The sequence below is a fragment of the Taudactylus pleione genome, unplaced genomic scaffold (assembly GCF_031769625.1).
Source record: "Taudactylus pleione unplaced genomic scaffold, aTauple2 ptg000788l, whole genome shotgun sequence".
Taxonomy (NCBI): domain Eukaryota; kingdom Metazoa; phylum Chordata; class Amphibia; order Anura; family Myobatrachidae; genus Taudactylus; species Taudactylus pleione.
This window is the reverse complement of record NW_028285190.1, coordinates 6702983-6724356: the sequence shown is the minus strand read 5'-3', so window position 1 is coordinate 6724356 and position 21374 is coordinate 6702983. Positions and strand designations below refer to the sequence as shown.

Genomic DNA, 21374 nt, shown 5'->3' with positions numbered 1-21374 from the left:
CTGTAACGCATGCGTCGTAGGGGTTTTCAGAAAGGTTCACACATCTACAGTTGCAAGTATACGATGGACTACATGAACATCGTCGTCGTATGTGGATTGCGTATTGCGTGTGGTTTGGAATCGGGACCATGGAGTATTAGATAATGACTAGGTTTATTTGTTCCTTTTATCTTGCCAGGTGCTACGGGAATGTATACACACCACACACAAGATGAATGAGCAGATGTGTTTTCCTGGTGTTCCCCAGCCTATGTTTAATGAAGATCACGGGAGTCTCTGTTACATTTCCTGAGATAAGGACTGAATACTAACAATGGGGGAGGAAAGGAACTTGGGGGTGTCCCAGAAGATGCTCTCTCCATCTCGTAGTACTAGCAGCTGCTCCTCAAAGTTGGGGAGTCGCCAGGTCAGTATGCACTGATTGTTGCAAAGTGTGTAATTCAGAAATGATTGTAGACAAAACATTATTATTAATATTATTATGCATTAACAGCAAAACTGTGGAATGCTGGGATGTGTAGTTTCAAAGCATCTGTAGTGCTAGAGGTTGCCTTCCCTTGGCCTATTCTATGCTTAGCTACGGTATACCTATGTTTCTCATCATGTTAATTTCTCTCCAGTAGTGGGTCAGCAGGGGCCGTCCTCAATTACGGTCACCAATATGCAGTAAACTGCTTTAGTAGAAACAAATGCTGTTTAAAAATGTTATCTCCTATCATTCCAGTGTTTTAGGGGTTTTATTTCAATGTGATTAATAGCAGCTGTCTACTATGGTTGTGCTCACTCAGGGGTCTCTTTTATCAAGCAGTTTTCACGCCTTTTGTTTTGTCAAAGAAACGGGATATCGCTTTTTCTTTCTATTTAACAAAAGCGCTACCACTGAGCAATCTCATATTTCTTCTGCGGTTCCTCTAATTTTGCATGTAATCAAAGGCCTCGTAGCCTGTTCAATTTATCAAGCGGCAAAATTAGTAACTTTTTCAGAATTAGGTCCCGCCATCTTGAGGTACCATGGCAGCCGGGAGGCTTTTACCTGATCCCCTCCGTTTCAAATCTGAATGCTGGCCTCGCATGTGCGTATTTCTTGGAAACTTCGCCGGCCGGGTTATGCTGGGTACACACCCGATCGGCCCAGCGGCCTGACGACCACCACGTAGACCGAGTGACCTATTTGTTTAGCATAAACACTTACCAGTCGGCCACTCAGTATGGCTGGATAGACATCACAACTGGGCCGATATTTAAATTTGCCCGCCCAGATGTGATGTCGGTGTCGGCATTTCTTGCAGCCAGTGTACGGGTTGGTTGGTGGGACGTCCAAACACACCAACAGAAGCGTCTGCAGTGCTGCATGGCTGACGCGATATATCTGTGACAGACGTCATTTACATACATATTTTGTGTACACAGGAGCCGACACACTTAACAATATATTGTTTGTCAGCTGTACAAACGATAGGTTACTGGAGAGAGGGAGAGAAGCTCTGCTTAGGGGTTCTGGATTTATAAATTGCTCAGCAACTGCGTTCTGTAATGATTATCATATGCAGCGATACCGAATGCGCCCACTGACCCAACAGTGATAGCCCCCTACATAGGTTAGTCGTATATCTGTTTTGCACTGTATAGAATGTAAATGGATTAACCGACCATATATATATCATTGCCCTTGGCACCATGCGAAATAATTTCATTCTTTGTCACTTACCTTGTGCATACAAACCATAAAGGAGTTAAAAACCTGTTCTTTGTACGTTTATCTAGAATGTGCAGTATATCTCTAGCCACCCTGGTCTAACTTGCTCTGCCACATACAATGTATAAGCTGCCATCCCTGACTAATTTATACTCTGTCACGTTACTTTGGGTGGAGGTTTCAGTTACACACCTGGATTATAGGAGATGTTTATCGAATGCTGTTTTAATAATCTTGATACTGTAGTCTGTATCCATTTTTCTGTTACTGTAAAGATGATTAAACCAATTCATGTGCTGTAGTCTGATTTGAAAATGTGCTATTACGTTAGGCTGGGGAACATGAGGCACGATTCAGAGTAGTATGGAAACACGATTTCCGTACTACGACGTTAAACGATCATCGCATACGCAGGATCTGTACTGCGCATGCGTCGGTCTCCTACAGAGGTGTCTCGTAGTTCTCACAAGCTGCAACTGTTTGAGGGGAGAGGAGTGGAATGGGGGCGTCCAGTGTTCCCGAAAACGGGGGGGGGGGGGGTTTCCTCCCGTTTCCTGGGAGTGCCGAGGCCAAGGATTTCCTGGCCTCGGCAACGGTTCTTAGACGTCCATCTGAGTAACTCGCGGTTACTCAGATGGCAGATGGTCTCGCAAGTGATCTCATGGCTGTGTCCTCGGACGCAGCTGCGGAGCGCACGAGCTTGCAGGAAGCGTCTATTTACACCAGACGCCTCCTGCTGCATTAGCATGTGTTAGCTTCGCTGCTGCTTCCAAAGACAAATCTGAATCAGGCCCATGGTTACATGAAGTCATTCATTCAAAACCGTCATTTAATCATAGACAAGTCACCCATGGTGCACCCTGGCATATATATAGCGAGTTGGGCTATGTTCTAAAGACTAGTGGTTAGAGCGACACAAGTCTCAAACCATGTACTTACTTACCTTGGTCTAGTGCATGGGGATATATGCTGTATGATAGACATAGCTTTATGTTGTTCGTCTATGAGCAAAACTGTCTGCTAGCTCTGTGTCTGCAACCTGACTAATTATGGGACCCTTCAGGATTTGGCGGTGTCACAAGTATGTTACACCACACTCCAATAGTGTCACATCAGACACCCTATCACATTAGGCCAGATCCCAAGCTATTGTATTGTGATTTTATTTATATCCTTCAGTAAAGGTGGCCATACACTGTCTTATGGTGACTTTTATCTGACAGACACCAATACTCTGCCTGATGGTGAGTATATCCGAGCTTAACTTATCGCAGCTGTCTGCCATGCTGGAAGATTTTTCATGCCCGACAGACCAATTGGTGCTCAGTTGTGGCCACACGCTGTGCAATTGTTGGTCCAATGAACCGTATATTGGTTGATCAGCTTGATAATTGCACAGTGTATGGCCACCCTTAGGAGGAGATGCATTAAGCCTTGGAGAGAGAAAGAGAAAGTACCAATCAATCATCTCCTAACTGTTATTTTTCAAACACAGCCTGTAAAGTGACAGGAGCTGATTGGTTGGTACTTTATCACTCTCCAAGGCTTAGTACATCGCCTCCCAAGACTGAAATAGAGATGGGACCGATCTATTGGAAAGACGGACCTTCTAGTCCAATTTTTGTATTCAGAAATCACGATGCTGACTTCTTACCTGTTCCCCGGTGTCTCTTGCTCCACTGTGCATGCGTGACCTTTTTCTTTATTTTTACTATCACATGCGTGCCCTTTCCCTAACCCCCTATCTTCGCACATATGGAAATAACATTGATCCGGGATCCCAGGTGTGTGTGTGTGTACAAATGTGTCCACATACATCTATCCTCCATGCACTACAAGTCACGCCACACATAACGCAGGAGTTCCATGCGACTTTTTACCTTCAAATGTGTCTTACTCACACAGTGATGTGAATAGTTAGCACAAGCAGCTTCTGCTGATTAAAATGATAAGCAGCATGCCTGTGTTCTCTGTGCAGCTGCAGCTGTATCTGCATGTGAAATGCTACGTTACATTGTCAGCGGCTGTAACACTGTAACATAGCATTTCACATGCAGATACAACCGCAGACACCCAGATAACTCAGGCATACTGCATATCATTTTAATCAGCAGAAGCTTGTGCTGACTATTCACATCACTGTGTGAATAAGACAAATTTGAAGGTAAAAAGATGCTCAACGCTACCGAGTCACACCACCGCATGTCACAACTAGAAGGGCTGTTTAACGCGCAAGGAGGTTAGATGTATGAAGACACATCTGTATGTGCGTTGGGTGCCATATAGCGGCACGTCAGGCAGGGAGAGAGCAGAAACTGCTGCTGCTCAGCCTACCTCCCCAGCCCAGCACATGCTGCCGTGTGCTGGACTGAGGAGGCCAGCTGTAGTGGACAGGAGATAAGTGTTATGGGAAAACCTTAATATCAATTTCATTATTGTTCTCTGTATTAAATGCAGCTGATCCATAAGTGCGATATGGGACTGCTGATTGTCCATCCATATACTGAAAGGGAGCTCTGGGAGTAGATGAAGGGATTGTGAGATAAGAAAGAAAAGGATGGAATTGTATTAAAATCCCAAATAGGTAAAGTCCTATGACAACAGTATTTTTCTGCAGTCATCTCTTAATAATTATATTTTACAAATAGTAACGGAAAATACAAAATATAATGGTAAGCGTCCTTGTCAGGAATGCTAACCTAATTTACTTACACTGCTGATTTGTGCCTAGTATAGGGGAATATGTATGCTAGGCATCTTTTCATGTGAAATCTCTGTGTAGCCTGTAATCCAGCCTAAGAATTTGTGTCTCCTACATCATTTGTCTTGTCATCTTTTTTTGGGGGGGGAATTTTTCAGACCAGAGCGTGCCCGCAATGATGTCACACACACACTCATTGTCATTCGGTACATCCCCAAGTTATTGTAGTGTGAGAAACCTATTGCACTTTAATTAGATTGGCAGGATAGCTCTAGTAGGAGATAAAGGGGCTCATTTACAGTTGGGAGCTCAGGGGAAAAAATAAATGTGCCTTGACAAAACCATGTTGCACTGCAGGAGGGGGCCATTTAACATGTGCAGAGAGCTTTTGAGAGAGTCTGAGATAAACTGTAAATAAGAATAAAATTGTGCAGTATTTCTGGGCTAAATGCAAAAGCAGTCAGTATGTACCCTGTATGCAGAACAAATAAATACATATATTGGCACCCCTTGCATTGTAACATGGTTTGTCTGAAGTACAAATATATTCTCATTACTCCCAGCACTGAATCAGTCCCAAAGGATTTGATAGATGCCTTCAAGCTCTCGGAGCTGAACTTTTCATATAATTCTGTGTGTACTATGGTTCAATGTGTGTCAGAAACCAAACTGTTGTCATTAGCCTGATAATGTCCACAGTAGACAATTTCTGATGTTAGCCATATACATATATACTGTAACTCCTTTTCCCCCACACTATATGACAACCACTGGTTTTTCATAAAGGGATGATGTGATCATTTATTCACTGACTTAAGCCATGTGGTGTAAGATTAGACAGCGGTTCTAGTGGGAACAGTACTGGTGAGATGCTTCAGAGACACAACATGCGAGGCTGCTACAAAACCTCACTTAGAAAGCCAGGGTGTGTTCAGGATAAAGCTACCCTTGTATTCTGTGGTCAGAGTTGTAGCCAATCAAGCGGACAATTTGGTAAGCTTTACACACCCGATATGTCTGGTCAGATATTACAACTGGACAGCATTTAAATTTGCCCACCCATTTGAGATGTCCGTGTCAGTCAGTGTAATGGCGGTCAGCGGGTCGCCCTTACACACATGCAGATGCACCAATATATCTGCACTAGCTGATTTACCCGGGTAGACCTTTGGCTATTTACTGTTTTCATTTCCATCTCACCACTCCAGTAACACATTAATTTTTCACCTCTATAGTAATGCATCCCCTCCCTCACTGCTATAGTAAGACATTACCTTCCCTCACCTGTGCAGTAACACACTCCACTCCCTCACCTCTGTAGTAACACATTTCCATCCCTCGCCCGTGTTGTAACACATTCGACATTACCCTCCCTCACCTCTGTAGTAACACATTACCCTCACTTAAACATGTAGTAATCTATTCCCCTCCCTCACCTTTGAATTAACACATTCCCCCCGCTCACCCCTGTGGTAACACATTCCCCTCAGTCGCCCATTTTGTAACACATTCCCTTCCCTCACCCCGTGGTAACACATTTGACATTCCCCTCCCTCACCTGCATAATAAAACATTCCCCTCCCTCACCTGCATAGTAAAGGTGCGTACACACTAGACAATTTTCTCCATGAGCGACATCGTCTAGTGTGTTCCCGGCAGGTGTGTGCTCAGTGTCATTAACGACACTGAGCACAAACACTGAACGATATAATGAACGATATTGTTCAGGGCCGGGCTCCCTCCCTCATTCCCGACATGCAACAACCTTGCAATATCGTCAGGGTGGCCTGCATGTTCGGATGATGAACGGCAAAGACAAACGACCAACGGGAGTGCGCATCGCTGGTCGTTATCTTTCATCATTTTTGCGCAAAAAATTTACGATATTTTGGACGACTGAACGATAACTATACCGTTATCGTTCCGTCGTCCAAAATATCGCCCAGTGTGTACGCACCTTAAAACCTCCCATACCTGTGTAGTAACACATTCCCTTCCCTCACTATTCAAATAGGGGAGCCACACCAACTGCCAGTGATGTTTGGCAGCACTTGGGATGACAGTTGGTGTTTGAATTCTGAACTGTGCTACAGCCCCGATGAGTCAGTCAGGACATTGCACAGGGGGAGGAAACATTTTAGTCCTTTTCACCCCCTTAGGAGTTGAATTTTGAAAAATCCCTTCTTAGTGGGCACCTACGTCCCACTAACACTTTCTTTTGTGTCTGTTAAGGTCATGCTGGGAGTTATGATGGGTAGACATTTAGACGACAGATCAGTCAGAAGACCGATCTGTAGTCAGAGCGGCCGACTGGTAAGCTCTACACACTTACCAATTGGCTGCTCGATATATCTGGGCTGACATCACAGCTAAGATCCTCGTGTTGGAGGTCCTTGTAGTAAGTGTACGGGCAGTCAGCGGGTCGTCTATACGCACAGCCAGATGCACCGACATATCTGCATCAGCTGTGCTGCAGGTCCAACCTGATATGTCTCTGAACGATATCGTTAACAGACATATATCAGGTAAACACACCAGCGGATTTATTCACAATATATCTCTCATCGGTAGAACGAGCAATATATCACCAAGCGTGTATCCAGCATTAGATACAAGTTGAGAAAGTACAGATGTAGGGCAAAAAGTGTTATGTAAGTAAATGCATAATCCTTTATAAAATAAGCAAATTAGCAACGTTTTGTATTTGCTCTGTTACAGATTTTATTTACTGTTTCATGACTTTTAAAAACACCGTAAAGGAATTTAAAGAAATGCATACACACTATATCCTTCTATGTATTTGTTATGGTTACATTGGCTTCCATGGCAATTGCAGAATTTACAATATTCGCATGCTAGTGTCAGGGAATTTGGAGCAACGTTGGATGCCTGGCATTTTCTTATACAAAAGTATGTAAAAAACAGAAATTAGAGTAACTTTCTTCCTGTTTGTCTCCTGAGCTATTGGCTGGCATTTCTCGCCTGATGCCAGTGGCCGCACTATGGAAATGAGGGTGTCAGATAGCATTAAGCAGCATTCCAGCAGTATAAAAAGAAAAGGACAAATAATTGCATTGATTTATTTTCTGTTTTAAAACTATTACATAGACAGCTGTCATTTATTTAATTGAAATCTCATTATTTAGTATAGCAGACATGAAACAGTTGCCAAAATGTACAGACAATACAAAGTATAACTTCTGAAAATAGGCCAAACATATGATTTGCAGAGTAAGGGATTAGGGGCCTGATTCAGAGCCGGACGCTATTTGCGCTCGCTCATCCAGAAAAAGGGGCTGGCTATTTAAATTGACCGTTCGCTCTTTGCGGTCTGTTGACGCCTCTATGTCTGAACGAGCGAACAAAACATGCGGACTTTTTTTTGTAAAAAACGCCCCCTGGCCGCTCGCATCATACGTCATCTCCGCTATTTATTAGATTAATTGAGTACATCAAAAGGCGAATGAACTGCTCGCTATTCATGTGGTTGCATTTTCTTACCGCAATCATGCGAGCAGTTCTGGCTAGAAGACACCCAACTGACGTGGTCGATGACGCTGCTTTGTTAATTATGCACACCCTTAAAACGCCCGTTTTGGCACGCCTGCGTTCGGATCTCCTCTCCCTGTTTTCAAGCACCTTCCCCTGTTACCACCCACAAACGCCTCATCCTGTCACTCAAGTTAGCAGGCACTTGCTATTTTGCAAGCACACGATTTTCGGCTGCACTGACTGGTTTGCGCATGCGTACTAAAGCGGCCGCTTACGAGCGGCTCTGAATCAGGCCCTAGGTGCATGAATCCATCGGGCTAACCTATTATACCCCTTTTAGACTTACAGCAATATATACAAAGCTGGGGTGATATAAAAGTGTACATAAAATACATTTTCAAAAAAAAGTATGCAACAAGTCCCAGAGATCAGCCAGCAAAGACAAACGGGAAGATTCACCTTGCTTCCACAGAGTAAGCTTGTTCAGAATAAAGAACAGGGGGTAAATTTACTAAAGTGAGAGTTTTTAGAAATAGAGGTATTTGATACTTAGTGTTTTATTTTTCTATTTACAATACATATTATTTACAATATCTTCATAAATAAAGATTTGTATGCCATTTCTATGTATATGTTTATTTTTATGGATTATCCTCATATCAGTCTGTAATGATTTATATAATTTGTTTTTTAATTAGTAAAAATATATTTACACTTTACTCTGCAGTATTATTAGAACGTCCAGCCACTTTTTGTTGCTTTTGTTTAGGAGAGTTATACACAATCTTCTTTGTGGCAGCTGCGACTTATAATACGTTGATTGCACTGAGAGCGCCACGGTCAGCATTGTGTGCTCTCAAAGGTTACCAGGTAGTCCTCAATCCGCATAATGAATAATGAAAATTTGAATATATCCAATCACTTCTCTTTTAATCCCAAAAAATAGTGTCACCCTGCTGTATACTCACATAAATGTGAGGACAGGGAAAGACACAAAAGAAGAGAGACCAGTAGTGCAGAGATCTCAAGGCATATAAAACAATTTAATTTCACATATTACACTCTCATAATAAAAATGTATAACAGCATATACAAGCAGAAAGTTTTCTACTGTGGCACAGGTTCTCCCACAATTTTTCTGAGATGATAAGCGCAGCTCTGGATACTTAGCTCACCCACAGGGGGATCGATGATTGAAGATTACCACAGAGTCTGATGCACAAGGTCCGGTGCCACCGCTTAACGCATTTCGGATACAAGTCCTTTTTCAAAAGCGGATGTGGCTGCTTTGTAAAATGAGATCTTATATACCCCAATAGTCCATAAAACACTGTTCTCCCTCATTAAACAATTAGATGTCGCTGGATGTAATAAAACACTTAAGGTCTCTTTCTCCGGATCCAATATGGCCGTCGCTACTTCCTTCTATGTGTTTCATAGACCGGATCCAATATGACTGCCACAACTTCCAGTTGTGAGTTCCCCGCCAATTCACTAGAGGTTGTAACAAAGAGTTTTTCACCACTGATAAATTTTAAGTTATAACATTGCATCCTGATATTATAGGTCTGCCAGGGGGGGGAGGGGGGGCTGGAGAGGGTCCTTGTGTACTGTTGGGAGTATATACAGTTCATCTGGAAAGTATTCACAGCGCTTCACTTTTTCCACATTTTGTTGTTAATGCCTTATTCCAAAATGGAATAAATTCATTCTTGTCCTCAAAATTCTACACACAATACCCCATAATGACAACGTGTAAACAGTTTTTTTGAGATTTTTGCAAATTTTATTAAAATAAAAACTAAGAAATCACATGTACAGCAGTATTTACAGCGTTTGCTCAATACTTTGTTGATGCACCTTTGGCAGCAATTACAGCCTCAAGTCTTTTTGAATATGATGCCTCAAGCTTGGCACACCTATCTTTAAGCAGTTTCGCCCATTCCTCTTTGCTGCACCTCTCAAGCTCCATCAGGTTGGAAGGAAAGCGTCGGTGCACAGCCATTTTCAGATCTCTCCAGAGATGTTCAATCGGATTCAAGTCTGGGCTCTGGCTAGGCCACTCAACGACTTTCACAGAGTTGTCCTGAAGCCACTCCTTTGATATCTTGTGCTTAGGGTCATTGTCCTGCTGAAAGATGAACTGTTGCCCCAGTCAAGGTCAAGAGTGCTCTGGAGCACAGGTGTATGCCTTTCAAAATCATGTCCAATCAACTGAATTTACAACAGGTGGACTCCAATTAAGCTGTAGAAACATCTCAAGGATGATCAGTGGAACAGGATGCACCTGAGCTGCATTTTGAGCTTCATGGCAAAGGCTGTGAATACTTATGTACATGTGATTTCTTAGTTGTTGTTTTTTTAATTAAATTTGCAAAAATCTCAAAAAAAACATTTTACATTATGGGGTACTGTGTGTAGAATTTTGAGGACAAAAATTAATTTATTCTATTTTGGAATAAGGCTGTAACATAACAAAATGTAGAAAAAGTGAAGCATTGTGAATACTGTATATGGTACTATAGGGTCCTTGATATTGATATATTCAAATTAATCTTTTGATATAAAACCACTATTTAGAGCTTTTGATGTTTGTTCCAACAAAGCAGCTGATATTTTCTGTGATGGATCACCTCTTAAACGCTTTAGGTTCTTCCCTCATTAAGCTGTCTTTACACTTCCCTTATATAATCTTCTCTATTCATAAGGATCACTCCACCCCCCTTGTCGGCAGGTATTATGACAATACTAGTATCCTTTTGCAATGAATCTATGGCTTTAAACTTTTTTTTTTTTTTTTTTTAAGTAAAATTACACTCTCTGGTTTTTGTTTAATTTTTATAGATGCATTGTTGTACCGCATCATTTACATATTTACTAAATCAATCAATGCAACTACCCTTGATATTAGCTGGATAAAAGTTTGATTTATTCTTAAATATGGTTTTCTTATTCGGTTATTTTACGGGTTCTGAAATTTGTTCCTTTTCTTTATGCAAAAAATATTTTTTTTTACTGTGAATGTATTGATATCTATAAATATATCAAAAAGGTTGGGGTCACTAGTGGGAGCGAACTTCAAAGTTTTTTGTAACAGCCTTTCTTCTATATTAGTTAGGGTCCTCTTACTTAAGTTAAAGATCTGTTTTACTTTCTTCCATGCAGTTATTTGCTTTATGTTGTTCAGGAGTTTTGGTTTTTCTACTTTTTTTTTTTTTTTAAGCTCCTCCCCTCCTCCCCTTTTCCCCCTCTTACACCTTTTATATGAAGTTAATCTCTTCTTGGTGTTCTTGTCTCCCGCTCTAAAAATTAATTGGATTGTTGTTTTGCAAGAGGTTTATATCTATTTGTAGTTCCACGATTGAAACCAGTTCTCCTGAATTTATTGTTGTCATGGGGATTGATATAGTGGCATTCATCCACTGATTTCTTTTTTTCTGGGGGTTGGGACCAACCTTCCGGTCTAGTGGGTCTTTTATACCAAGGGGTATGTACAATATCCCCATTATTCCTAGGGTGTTAATCAGAAAAATTATTATGGTTCTCCAATTACAATAATCGTTTTATTAATTTTTCCAAACAGCTGGCCTCATTTTGTCTTTAATGTTAGAATAAGGATTAGAGGGTAAGTCGACAACTAAGGTGCTTTTTCTTGATCACCTGTTTTATCAGTATGGTATTATCCCATATATATATATATATATATATATATATAGTCAGGAGCATAAATATTGGGACATTGACAGAATTTACATATTTTGGCCTCTATACACCACCACAATGGCTTTGAAATGAAACAACAAGATGTGCTTTAACTGCAGACTTTCAGATTTAATTTGAGGGTAATTACATCCAAATCAGGTGAACGGTGTAGGAATTACAACGGTTTCTATATATGCCTCCCACTTTTTAAGGGGCCAAAAGTAATGGGACTATCAACTGAAAAGCTATTTCATGGACAGGTGTGGGCTATTCCCTCGTTATTTTATTATCTATTAAGCAGGTAAAAGGTCTGGAGTTGATTCTAGGTGTGACATTTGCATTTGGAATCAGTTGCTGTCGACTCTCAATATGAGATCCAAAGAGCTGTCACTATCAGTGAAGCAAGCCATCATTAGGCTGAAAAATCAAAACAAACCCATCAGAGAGATAGCAAAAACATTAGGTGTGGCCAAATCAACTGTTTGGAACATTCTTAAAAAGAAAGAACACATCGGAGAGCTCAGCAACACCAAAAGACCTGGAAGACCACGGAAAACAACTGTGGTGGATGACAGAAGAATTATTTCCCTGGTGAAGAAAAACCCCTTCACAACAGTTGGCCAAATCAAGAACACTCTCCAGGAGGTAGGTGTATGTGTGTCAAAGTTAACAAGCAAGAGAAGACTTCACAACAGTGAATATAGAGGGTTCACCACAAGATGTAAACCATTGGTGAGCCACAAAAACAGGAAGACCAGATTAGAGTTTGCCAAACAACATCTAAAAAAGCCATTACAGTTCTGGAACAACATCCTATGGACAGATGAGACAAAGATCAATTTGTACCAGAGTGACTGGAAGAGAAGAGTATGGAGAAGGAAAGGAACTGCTCATGATCCAAAACATACCACCTCATCAGTGAAGCATGGTGATGGTAGTGTCATGGCGTGGGCATGTATGGCTGCCAATGGAACTGGTTCCCTTGTATTTATTGATGATATGACTGCTGACAAAAGCATCAGAATGAATTCTGAAGTGTTTTGGGCAATATTATATGCTCATATTCAGTCAAATGCTTCAGAACTCTTTGGACAGCGCTTCACAGTGCAGATGGACAATGACCCGAAGCATACTGCAAAAGCAACCAAAGAGTTTTTTAAGGCTAAAAAGTGGAATGTTATGCAATGGCCAAGTCAATCCCCTGACCTGAATCCGATTGAGCATGCATTTCACTTGATGAAGACAAAACTGAAGGGAAAATGCCCCAAGAACAAGCAGGAACTGAAGACATTTGCAGTAGAGGCCTGGCAGAGCATCACCAGGGATGAAACCCAGCGTCTGGTGATGTCTATGCGTTCCAGACTTCAGGCTGTAATTGCCTGCAAAGGATTCGAAACAAAGTATTAAAAAGTGAAAGTTAGATTTAGGATTGTTTAGTTTGTCCCATTACTTTTGGCCCCTTAAAAAGTGGGAGGCACATATAGAAACCGCTGTAATTCCTACACCGTTCACCTGATTTGGATGTAATTACCCTCAAATTAAATCTTTTTTTTTTTTTTTTCAATACCCTTGTATTTTTTCTCTATTATTTGGTCCTCAGCAGTTTTTACATCCTCTAAATCTTTAAAGGGGATGATCATTCAGGGTTAGTCTTCCTTATCCACAATGGTTGGGACCAGGGGTATTTTGAATATTGGATCTTTCAGTATTTTGGAATATTTGCATACCATAATGAAATATCTTGGGAATGGGACCCAAATCTAAACACAGATTATATTTGTTTCATATACACCATATACACACAGCCTAAAGGTGATATTATAGAATATTTTTTACAATTTTGTGCCTTAAACAAAGTTTGTGTACATTGAACCATCAGAAAGCAAAGGTTTCACTATCTCAGTCATGCTAAAAAAAAAAATCTGTATTTCGGAATATTCCGTATTTCTGAATATTTGGATATGGCAGACTCAAATAAGATTTTTCTAGGGATTTTATCTGGTTATTATATTTTACAAGATCTGCCTTTCTTTCATTAATTATAAGCTCCATTAAGGAAAATGAAAAACATTGCAGGATACGATCCCCATTTCTTTAAAATTCTTCATTAGAGCTGTTGAAAGATGGTGACTTGAGAATCCTTAAATCTTTCAGGATTAAATGATCGGCTTGATACCTTTCTATTGTTACTATTTCCCAAAGTATAACTTCTGAACATAGGCCAAACTATTATACCCATTTTAGATATACACCAAAAACCCGGGTTTTTCCCTGTGCATGCGCATCGATCTGGGTCTTGGCTATGTCTGGTCAAACATTACCCTGGTCAGAGTCCCAGGTCTGAGGCCCTGCAATCGACCAGGATTATTCCTAGGACTTGCAACCCGGGTCAGTGCCCCGACTTATAGGTGAAACCCAAGTCTTTGATGACCCGGGTCATGCCTAAAAAGACCTGATTTGCGGGTACAGTAGCACTTGGAGGTGGTATCATCTCCAAGAGTCCACTGTTAGACGGAAGACCTGGGTCTGGCGTGAAGAGTGACGACCTGGGAATAACCTGGGACCATCACCCAGGTGTGAAAAGGGGTAAGTACTGAAACCCCGGCTTCAAACCATGTTAAGTGTCCAGGGTTAAAGCCGGGGTTTATATCTGAGAGGGGTATTAGTGTCACATGAGATTCAGTCAGAGATGAAAGATGACCTATGAACCTTGTGACCCATAGGGAAATAGGATAATCTTCTGAGTTTTGTTTTCATGTTTTAATAAGATCATGTCAGTTCAGTCGTCCAAGGGGTTACCAAAATTGGTCTCCTATCTCAGGCAGTATTCTAACACTTATTTTTTGGGAAATAATGTTGGCATTGTTAAGCAATATGTAGATGCTGTAGGGCGAGACCCGGGGCACAGCTGCTGCAGTTGACAAGCTGACCAAGCAGAAGACAGGAGCTTGAAGGGAAGCTGAACGTTCCCTCATTGTCTTTATGGTATTGACTGATGGTACAGACTGCATATTGCAGATAACTTCCTGGTGGTTATATGAGGACAGGAAAGCCTCTCTACAATCAATAGACTGCTCACATATTCCCGACTGCCCACACTACGTTCTACTGCCAGAAGCTTCCTTCTCTTTCCGTCAAAGTAGAGTTGTACTACAGAGACTTCTGTTATTATTCGCAGGAATCAATCAATGCCGTTTATGTTGTGAGTGTATATCAGACAGTAACAGATCTGCAGCAAGTAGAGGTCACAGTGTTAGGCAAGGAAAGAGGCATAATAATGACTCATGGCTTTCTTATCAATTGTATTAAACACATTATGACAGGAAAAACAATAACAAGAAAGGGTAATATTTTGCTGTTCACAACCATAAATCAAAACTCCTCCATGACGCTAAATTATAGTGACCCCAATACACTCACTGTACCCACAGCTCATCCCCCATAAGCTGATACAAAGTACTGTAATTGAAGTTGCAACTGAATTTTAGCACAAGAATGAATATTCATGTTATCCCCTTTGCATTATACTGTCCCACAAGTGAGATTTTACTTCATAATACTTTTTCTTCTCTTATCTACCAATATTTATCAACTCAGCAAATATTCTGTCTCTCACATGCCACTGACATTAAAACCCCTTTTACACCTAAGTCCCAGGTCTGACCAGGGATTTGGAACATGGTTCCAAATTAGGTCAGCCCCATGACAGACCCCTTAAGCAATATGGCACGGACCTGGGTTATTCCTGGGTCGGTGCCGTTCACACTGCACCCTTGTGCAGTGAAACTCATCAGCCAGCACTTGGAGATTACATAATATCCAAACGCCGGGAAATCCGGATCTCCCCTTGCTGTAAACGTGACCTACGTCGGACGACCTGGGTTACCTTTTTACACTGCAGGGTTACATGGGTCGTTCCCATATTAAACCCTGCAAGCTACCCGGGTTGGATTGCTAGGTCATTTGTCCTGGGAATCCAACCCTGGCTCCTTTTTACACCGAGCAGCAAGCTGCGATGTAAAAGGGGTGTAACAAACCTCTGCTTAGCTATGTGGTGACAAATGTGGAAGGAGTCAGAGGGGCAAATTGTAATTCGACAATCTTCTATTCTGCAGTTGATAAAATCTGCAACATACATCCATCAGCCATAACATGACATAAACCAATGACGGGTGAAGGAAATAACCTTAATTATCTTGCAACAAAGTATTAAAAAGTGAAAGTTAGATTTAGGATTGTTTAGTTTGTCCCATTACTTTTGGCCCCTTAAAAAGTGCGAGGCATATATAGAAACCGTTGTAATTCCTACACCGTTCACCTGATTTGGATGTAATTACCCTCAAATTAAATCTGAAAGTCTGCAGTTAAAGCATATCTTGTTTGTTTCATTTCAAATCCATTGTGGTGGTGAACAGAGGCCAAAATATGAAAATTCTGTCAATGTCCCAATATTTATGCACTTGACTGTAGGCAGCAAGTGATCAGTCAGTTGATGTGTTGGAAACAGGAAAATTGGGCACGTGTAAGGATCTGAGCGACTTTGACATGGCCAAATCGTGATGGCTAGACGACTAGGTCAGAGCATCTCCAAACGTCAGGGCTTATGGGGTGTTTCCATTATGTAGTGATTAGTACCTACCAAAAGTGGTCTAACAAAGGACAACCAGTGAACCGGCAACAGGGTGGTGGGCGCCCAAGGCTCATTGATGCTCGTGGGGAGCGAAGGCTAGCCCGTCTGGTCCTGTCCCACAGAAGAGCTACTTTAACAATTGCAGAAAACTAAAGGTGCATACACACTAGACGATATGCTCCCTGAGCGATATCGTCTAGTGTGTCCCCGGCAGGCTGTGCTCAATGTCGTTCATGACATTGAGCACAGCCGCTGAACGATATAATTAGCGATATCGTTCAGCGCCGGGCTCTCACCCATTCCCTGACATGCAGTAACCTGACGAGGTCGTCAGGTTGGCCTGCATGTCAGCGCGATGAACGATGATGACGAACGACCCGCGGGAACGCGTGTCGTCGTCATCGTTCATCTTTTTTGTGTTAAAAATGGATGATAAAGTGGACGACTGAACGATAACGATATCGTTATCGTTCAGTCGTCCACTTTAATCGCCCAGTGTGTACGCACCATTAGTGTTGGCTATGATAGAAAGGTGTCAGAACGAACATTGCATCGCAGCTTGCGTCTGTTTCTATCCCAGAGGCATTATCACTGAATGATGGAAATCATCTCAAATAGGTGAGACCACAAGAATAGAACTTTTGCTATAATTGCAAATTTACTCAACCAGCTGGTAATGAGGTGTTATATTGCGCGATTATTAATTCATTGTATCCACTTAAACCACACTGTTGCCAGACCGTTTATGGTTTCCCTTGTCACTATAAGCCTAAGGTAAAAGTGATATACTTCATAGCTTATAGGCTCATCATGGCACATTAACATTATTTTTCTGCAATAACAGGTTGTGCAGCCCTTTGAGGATTCCAGTAAATATAATAGTAATGGGAACCAGCCTTTACTGTGATTGTAATTTATTTGTTGTTTGTTGGTTTGTAAGTACTATAATCAAAAATAACAGTTTAAGTTTTACCGAATGTAAAGAGTGCCCCCAGCAAATAGGGTTCTATATTTTTTCGGATAATCTATATCAATGTTTCATTACTTTTGGGAGGACCACTGTCCTTCTCATATCTATGTATGTATCTAGGCAATTAAGCCTGATCAATATACTGTGATCCCATGACACTGGTAAATAAATTAGACACTACTATATAATGGAAGCCTGTGTGCCTACCTACCTCTAACTTTTGTTGTGATATAAGGTTGTCTGGCCACAAAGTGCATCGCTGTTTGCTGCGTATGAGGCTGCATAGTCAGTAACTGGTCAGAGTGCCCTTACTAACCCCTGTCTACCGTGGAAAGTGCATACAATGGGCAAGTGAGCTTCAGAACTGGATCATGAAGCAGTGGAGATAGGTAGCTTGGGCTGATGAATCAAATTTTCTTTTACATCATGCGAACAGCCGGGTGCGTTATTTACCTGGGGAAGAGATGGCACCAGTATACACTATGGGAAGAAGGCAAGCAAGCAGAGCCAGTGTGATGCTTTGGGCAATATTCTGCTAGGAAACGTTGTGTCCTGGCATTCATGTCACTTGTCACGTACCACCTACCTAAACACTGTTGGAGACCAAGTACACCCCTTCATGGCAAAGGTATACCCTGATAGCAGTAGCCTCTTCCAGCAGGATAATGTGCCTGGCCACATTGCAACATTTGTTCAGGAATGGTTTGTGGCACATGACAAATTTCAAGGCGTTGACTTGGCCTCCAAATTCCCCTGGATCTCAATCCTTTTGAGCATCTGTGGGATGTGCTGGAAAACCAAGTCCGGGCCATGGAAACCCCATCTCACAACTTACAGCACTTACAGGATCTGCTGCTAACGTTTTGCTGCTAGATACCACTGCACACCTTCAGAGGTCTTGTGGAGTCCATGCCTTGACGGGTCAGACCTGTTTCGGTGGCACAAGGGGAACCTGCACAGTATTAGGCAGGTGGTTTCAGTGTTCTAGCTGCTGGGTGTATTTTTTCCATGTTATTTTATAATACATTTGAAAAATTCTAGTTCCAGGTGCACTTCTAGTTCATTCGCTATTCATCCTTGTCTTTTTTTTTTTTTTAGCAGTATTAATTGCTTCTCATTTATAGTGGCTTGTTCCCTTACTCTTCTCTTTACTTATAATGTCCAAAACGTTTTCCTAATTAAGCTTCAAACATTTTTACTACTATACATTTTTAATTGACAGATCAGTCTTTGTGTAGATTCCTGAATTTAACCTCCAGTACAGAGTCTGTTATCATACTTGATCTAACCAAATATTTTCCCTTTTTGTATAAGCGGCAAGCGTAGAACAGCCCATTTTATGGCTCCTGGATTTACAGAGATCTGATCTGCCTTCTGCTCCTTTGATTCATATGTTATTCTCTGCTTATTGTTAATGTCTAACTTTTATTTAAACTTTTCGAAAATTCACAATTATTTTTCTTTGTTTCATTCTATTAATCTTGTAGATTGCATACTCACATTCTCTCTGCTCATTCACTTCAGACTTTTTGATTCAGTATAAGATAGGTACACACTCGACAGATAACAAAATTGGATCATTTCTTCTCTCCGAGACCTGAATCTGTTCTATGAACATCAGATTTCTAGTGTACATGCTACTCAATTATAGTTCCTATGTGAACAATAAATGTCCCTAAAGGTTGTTTAGGTGACGTTTTAAATGCACTATGTCGGAACAGTCTCGGTACACACAACATACCGTATACAGCACAATATCCGCTCACCATTGGTGGCATATATCGTGCTGCAGTCCAATCATCGACCCCGGGTCCTGTGTACACACTGTACAATAATCGGAGCGGGCAGCTAAGAATTGGCTGTCCGGTCCGATTATTGCACAGTGTGTACACTCCCCTTTACACTAGTAGAATGTTTTAAGAAATCTTAACTGCTGATATCCGAATCTACAGCTGTATTTGAATAGACTTACAGGAACAGGAGCTACATGTACCCATGATTTACTCAGTTGTACACTTGTGTTTCTTTCCTTTAATGTCAGAACAGCTCTATTCAGTGAAAAATTTAAAATGTGCTTATCGCACGCTGCCATATCTGTGACAAGTCTATCCCACACTGAAGTGGCTTACTTGGATAAGAATCAGCTTTCTTTTTATTTTATACTTTTGGTGAAACCCCATGTCAGACTGGAGTGATCTTTCTAGTCGTATCACTGCTTGATTTAAAGGCTGCGTTTTTAGTCAGGTGACAGCGTTCACTTTCATTTGAAAATAAATGGTCTCGCGTGCTGTATTTTTATTTTACAGAAGCACTTTGTAAAGATGTTTGGTGGTTTGTTTTTTTTCCTCCAGCCTGTTACGAATTGATGCGTTCTTGTCAAATGTCCAATCGTCATAGTATATGAGCTCACAAATAATCATCTGTTACTTTGTGTGGCAGCACAGCGTTCGAACATAAAAGATGTTTGTTCTAAATAATCATGAATATTTTATGATCCTCTTCATTTAAAGTATGTATAGTACAGTTGTTAATAGAAATGCCAAATTAGTCTCAGCAAGAGTGTGTTCTGTAGAGTAGAAATATTTGTTATACCCACGAATGCACAACAGGCTCCAGCAGGTAAGTCTTTTATTAAATATTGCAAAAACTTATAAGAGAGAAGTTATATCATATTGAATTTCACTGACAATTGCAGCATCCTGTTATATTTTGCTACCAATTATGCAATTCATCTTTGCATAATCTCTGTGTCTGGATATGATATTTCCTTGTTTGAGTCCAGATGTTGTCATTTAAATTGTGTGTGAGACTTAATTTCTGTATGGTGATTAGTCATGTTACACGGTGACTGGTGTATATACATGTGACATTGGAAGGATGTACCGTATGTTAACATTTATCAGTTTTCAACAGGATAGCTGGGAAATTGTAGAAGGCCTGAGGGGAAGCACTAGTTGTACCCTGGAACCACAGAAACTGGAAGGTTTCCTGCTTAAGAAGAGAAAATGGCCCCTCAAAGGCTGGCACAAGGTATGTGAATATTTTTTTTCTATATTTTTGTCTCATTTACCTTCTTTTTCTCATGTTTTTACAAACCTATGCAAATAAATGCAGTTGGGATGAAGGACGTACAGGATGCGTTGGTTCGTATGTATATAATTATATTGCAAATTATTATTGCCTTTATATCACGTGATGCCCAAATTAATAAAAAAAAAACTGAAATGAATAACAAACATTATATATGTCCCTATGGGGGATATTTTTCAAAGCTTGGAGAGAGATAAAGTACCAACCAATCAGCTCCTGTCATTTTACAGGCTGTGTTTGAAAAATGACGGTTTGATGCTTATTGGTTGTTAATTTATCTCTCCACGCTTTGATAAATATCCCCCTATATGTTACAGTATCTGCTTAGAGTATATTGGACCATATTTCAGTTATTTAGGGATTGAGGTGTAAAGGTATCCTATCTACAGACCCCAAATTGCACTGTGCACTAGTGGTTTATTTTTATAGTAGTGTTCTCATTTATCTAACTTTATATTACTAGTAAATGAGGATTTCCAGTGACCAAGATATTAGGCACCAGGGGTCTCCCATTTCTGGACATGTTTTACAAGCCAGAAATAAAAGTCTGCTTCTCATAATTCCAAGAGTAGTCGCTATATTGAAATCCTAAAACTTAGGAAACCTTAGCCTTGGATCAAGTGGCTCTTTAATCTGAGTCTTTTGGGCTCTCCCTGAGCTGTATATACAGCTCATTAAACAAGTTTATGCTCCCATGTGTATGCTGATTGGTTGGCAGCTGCGGAGGCGGAATGGTGGAGGGAGGAGACAGTACTGTAAGCGCATGTATGCGTCCCTATGAGTAGACCCACATGGAGACCCATATGTACCTGTCATTAGCTGTGTCACTTGCATTGGTATTTTTTTTATGCATCGGTGTCTAACTCTGGAGTGTATCTGGACCACTGTGTGACTTTGGCAAATTAGTGAAAATAATCTATTAACTAAAAAGCTGTGCTGGTGTCATCTGCATATATTGTTACTTTTCTAGCCAAAAATCACGTTCAAAAATATGAATTATAGTGGACTTATTACAATAGGTAGATAGATATAGAGATATAGATAGAACAAACGCGTTGGTAATTTGACAGCTCTGTTGGGTTCCGCATTGGAG

At 40.9% G+C, this 21374-nt stretch overlaps 1 protein-coding gene across 3 annotated transcripts in view; it reads left to right on the top strand.

Annotated features, from left to right (window-relative positions):
* The window catches only part of OSBPL3 (oxysterol binding protein like 3), a 204927-nt gene that overhangs the window by 110081 nt on the left and 73472 nt on the right, over positions 1-21374 (top strand). For all 3 annotated transcript variants that reach the window (XM_088457858.1, XM_088457859.1, XM_088457857.1), the window contains 2 exons: positions 179-406; positions 20105-20221. In XM_088457858.1, the coding sequence (XP_088313984.1) occupies positions 314-406; positions 20105-20221 (210 nt within the window). In that variant the 5' untranslated portion in view covers positions 179-313. The remainder of the gene's footprint in view (positions 1-178; positions 407-20104; positions 20222-21374) is intronic.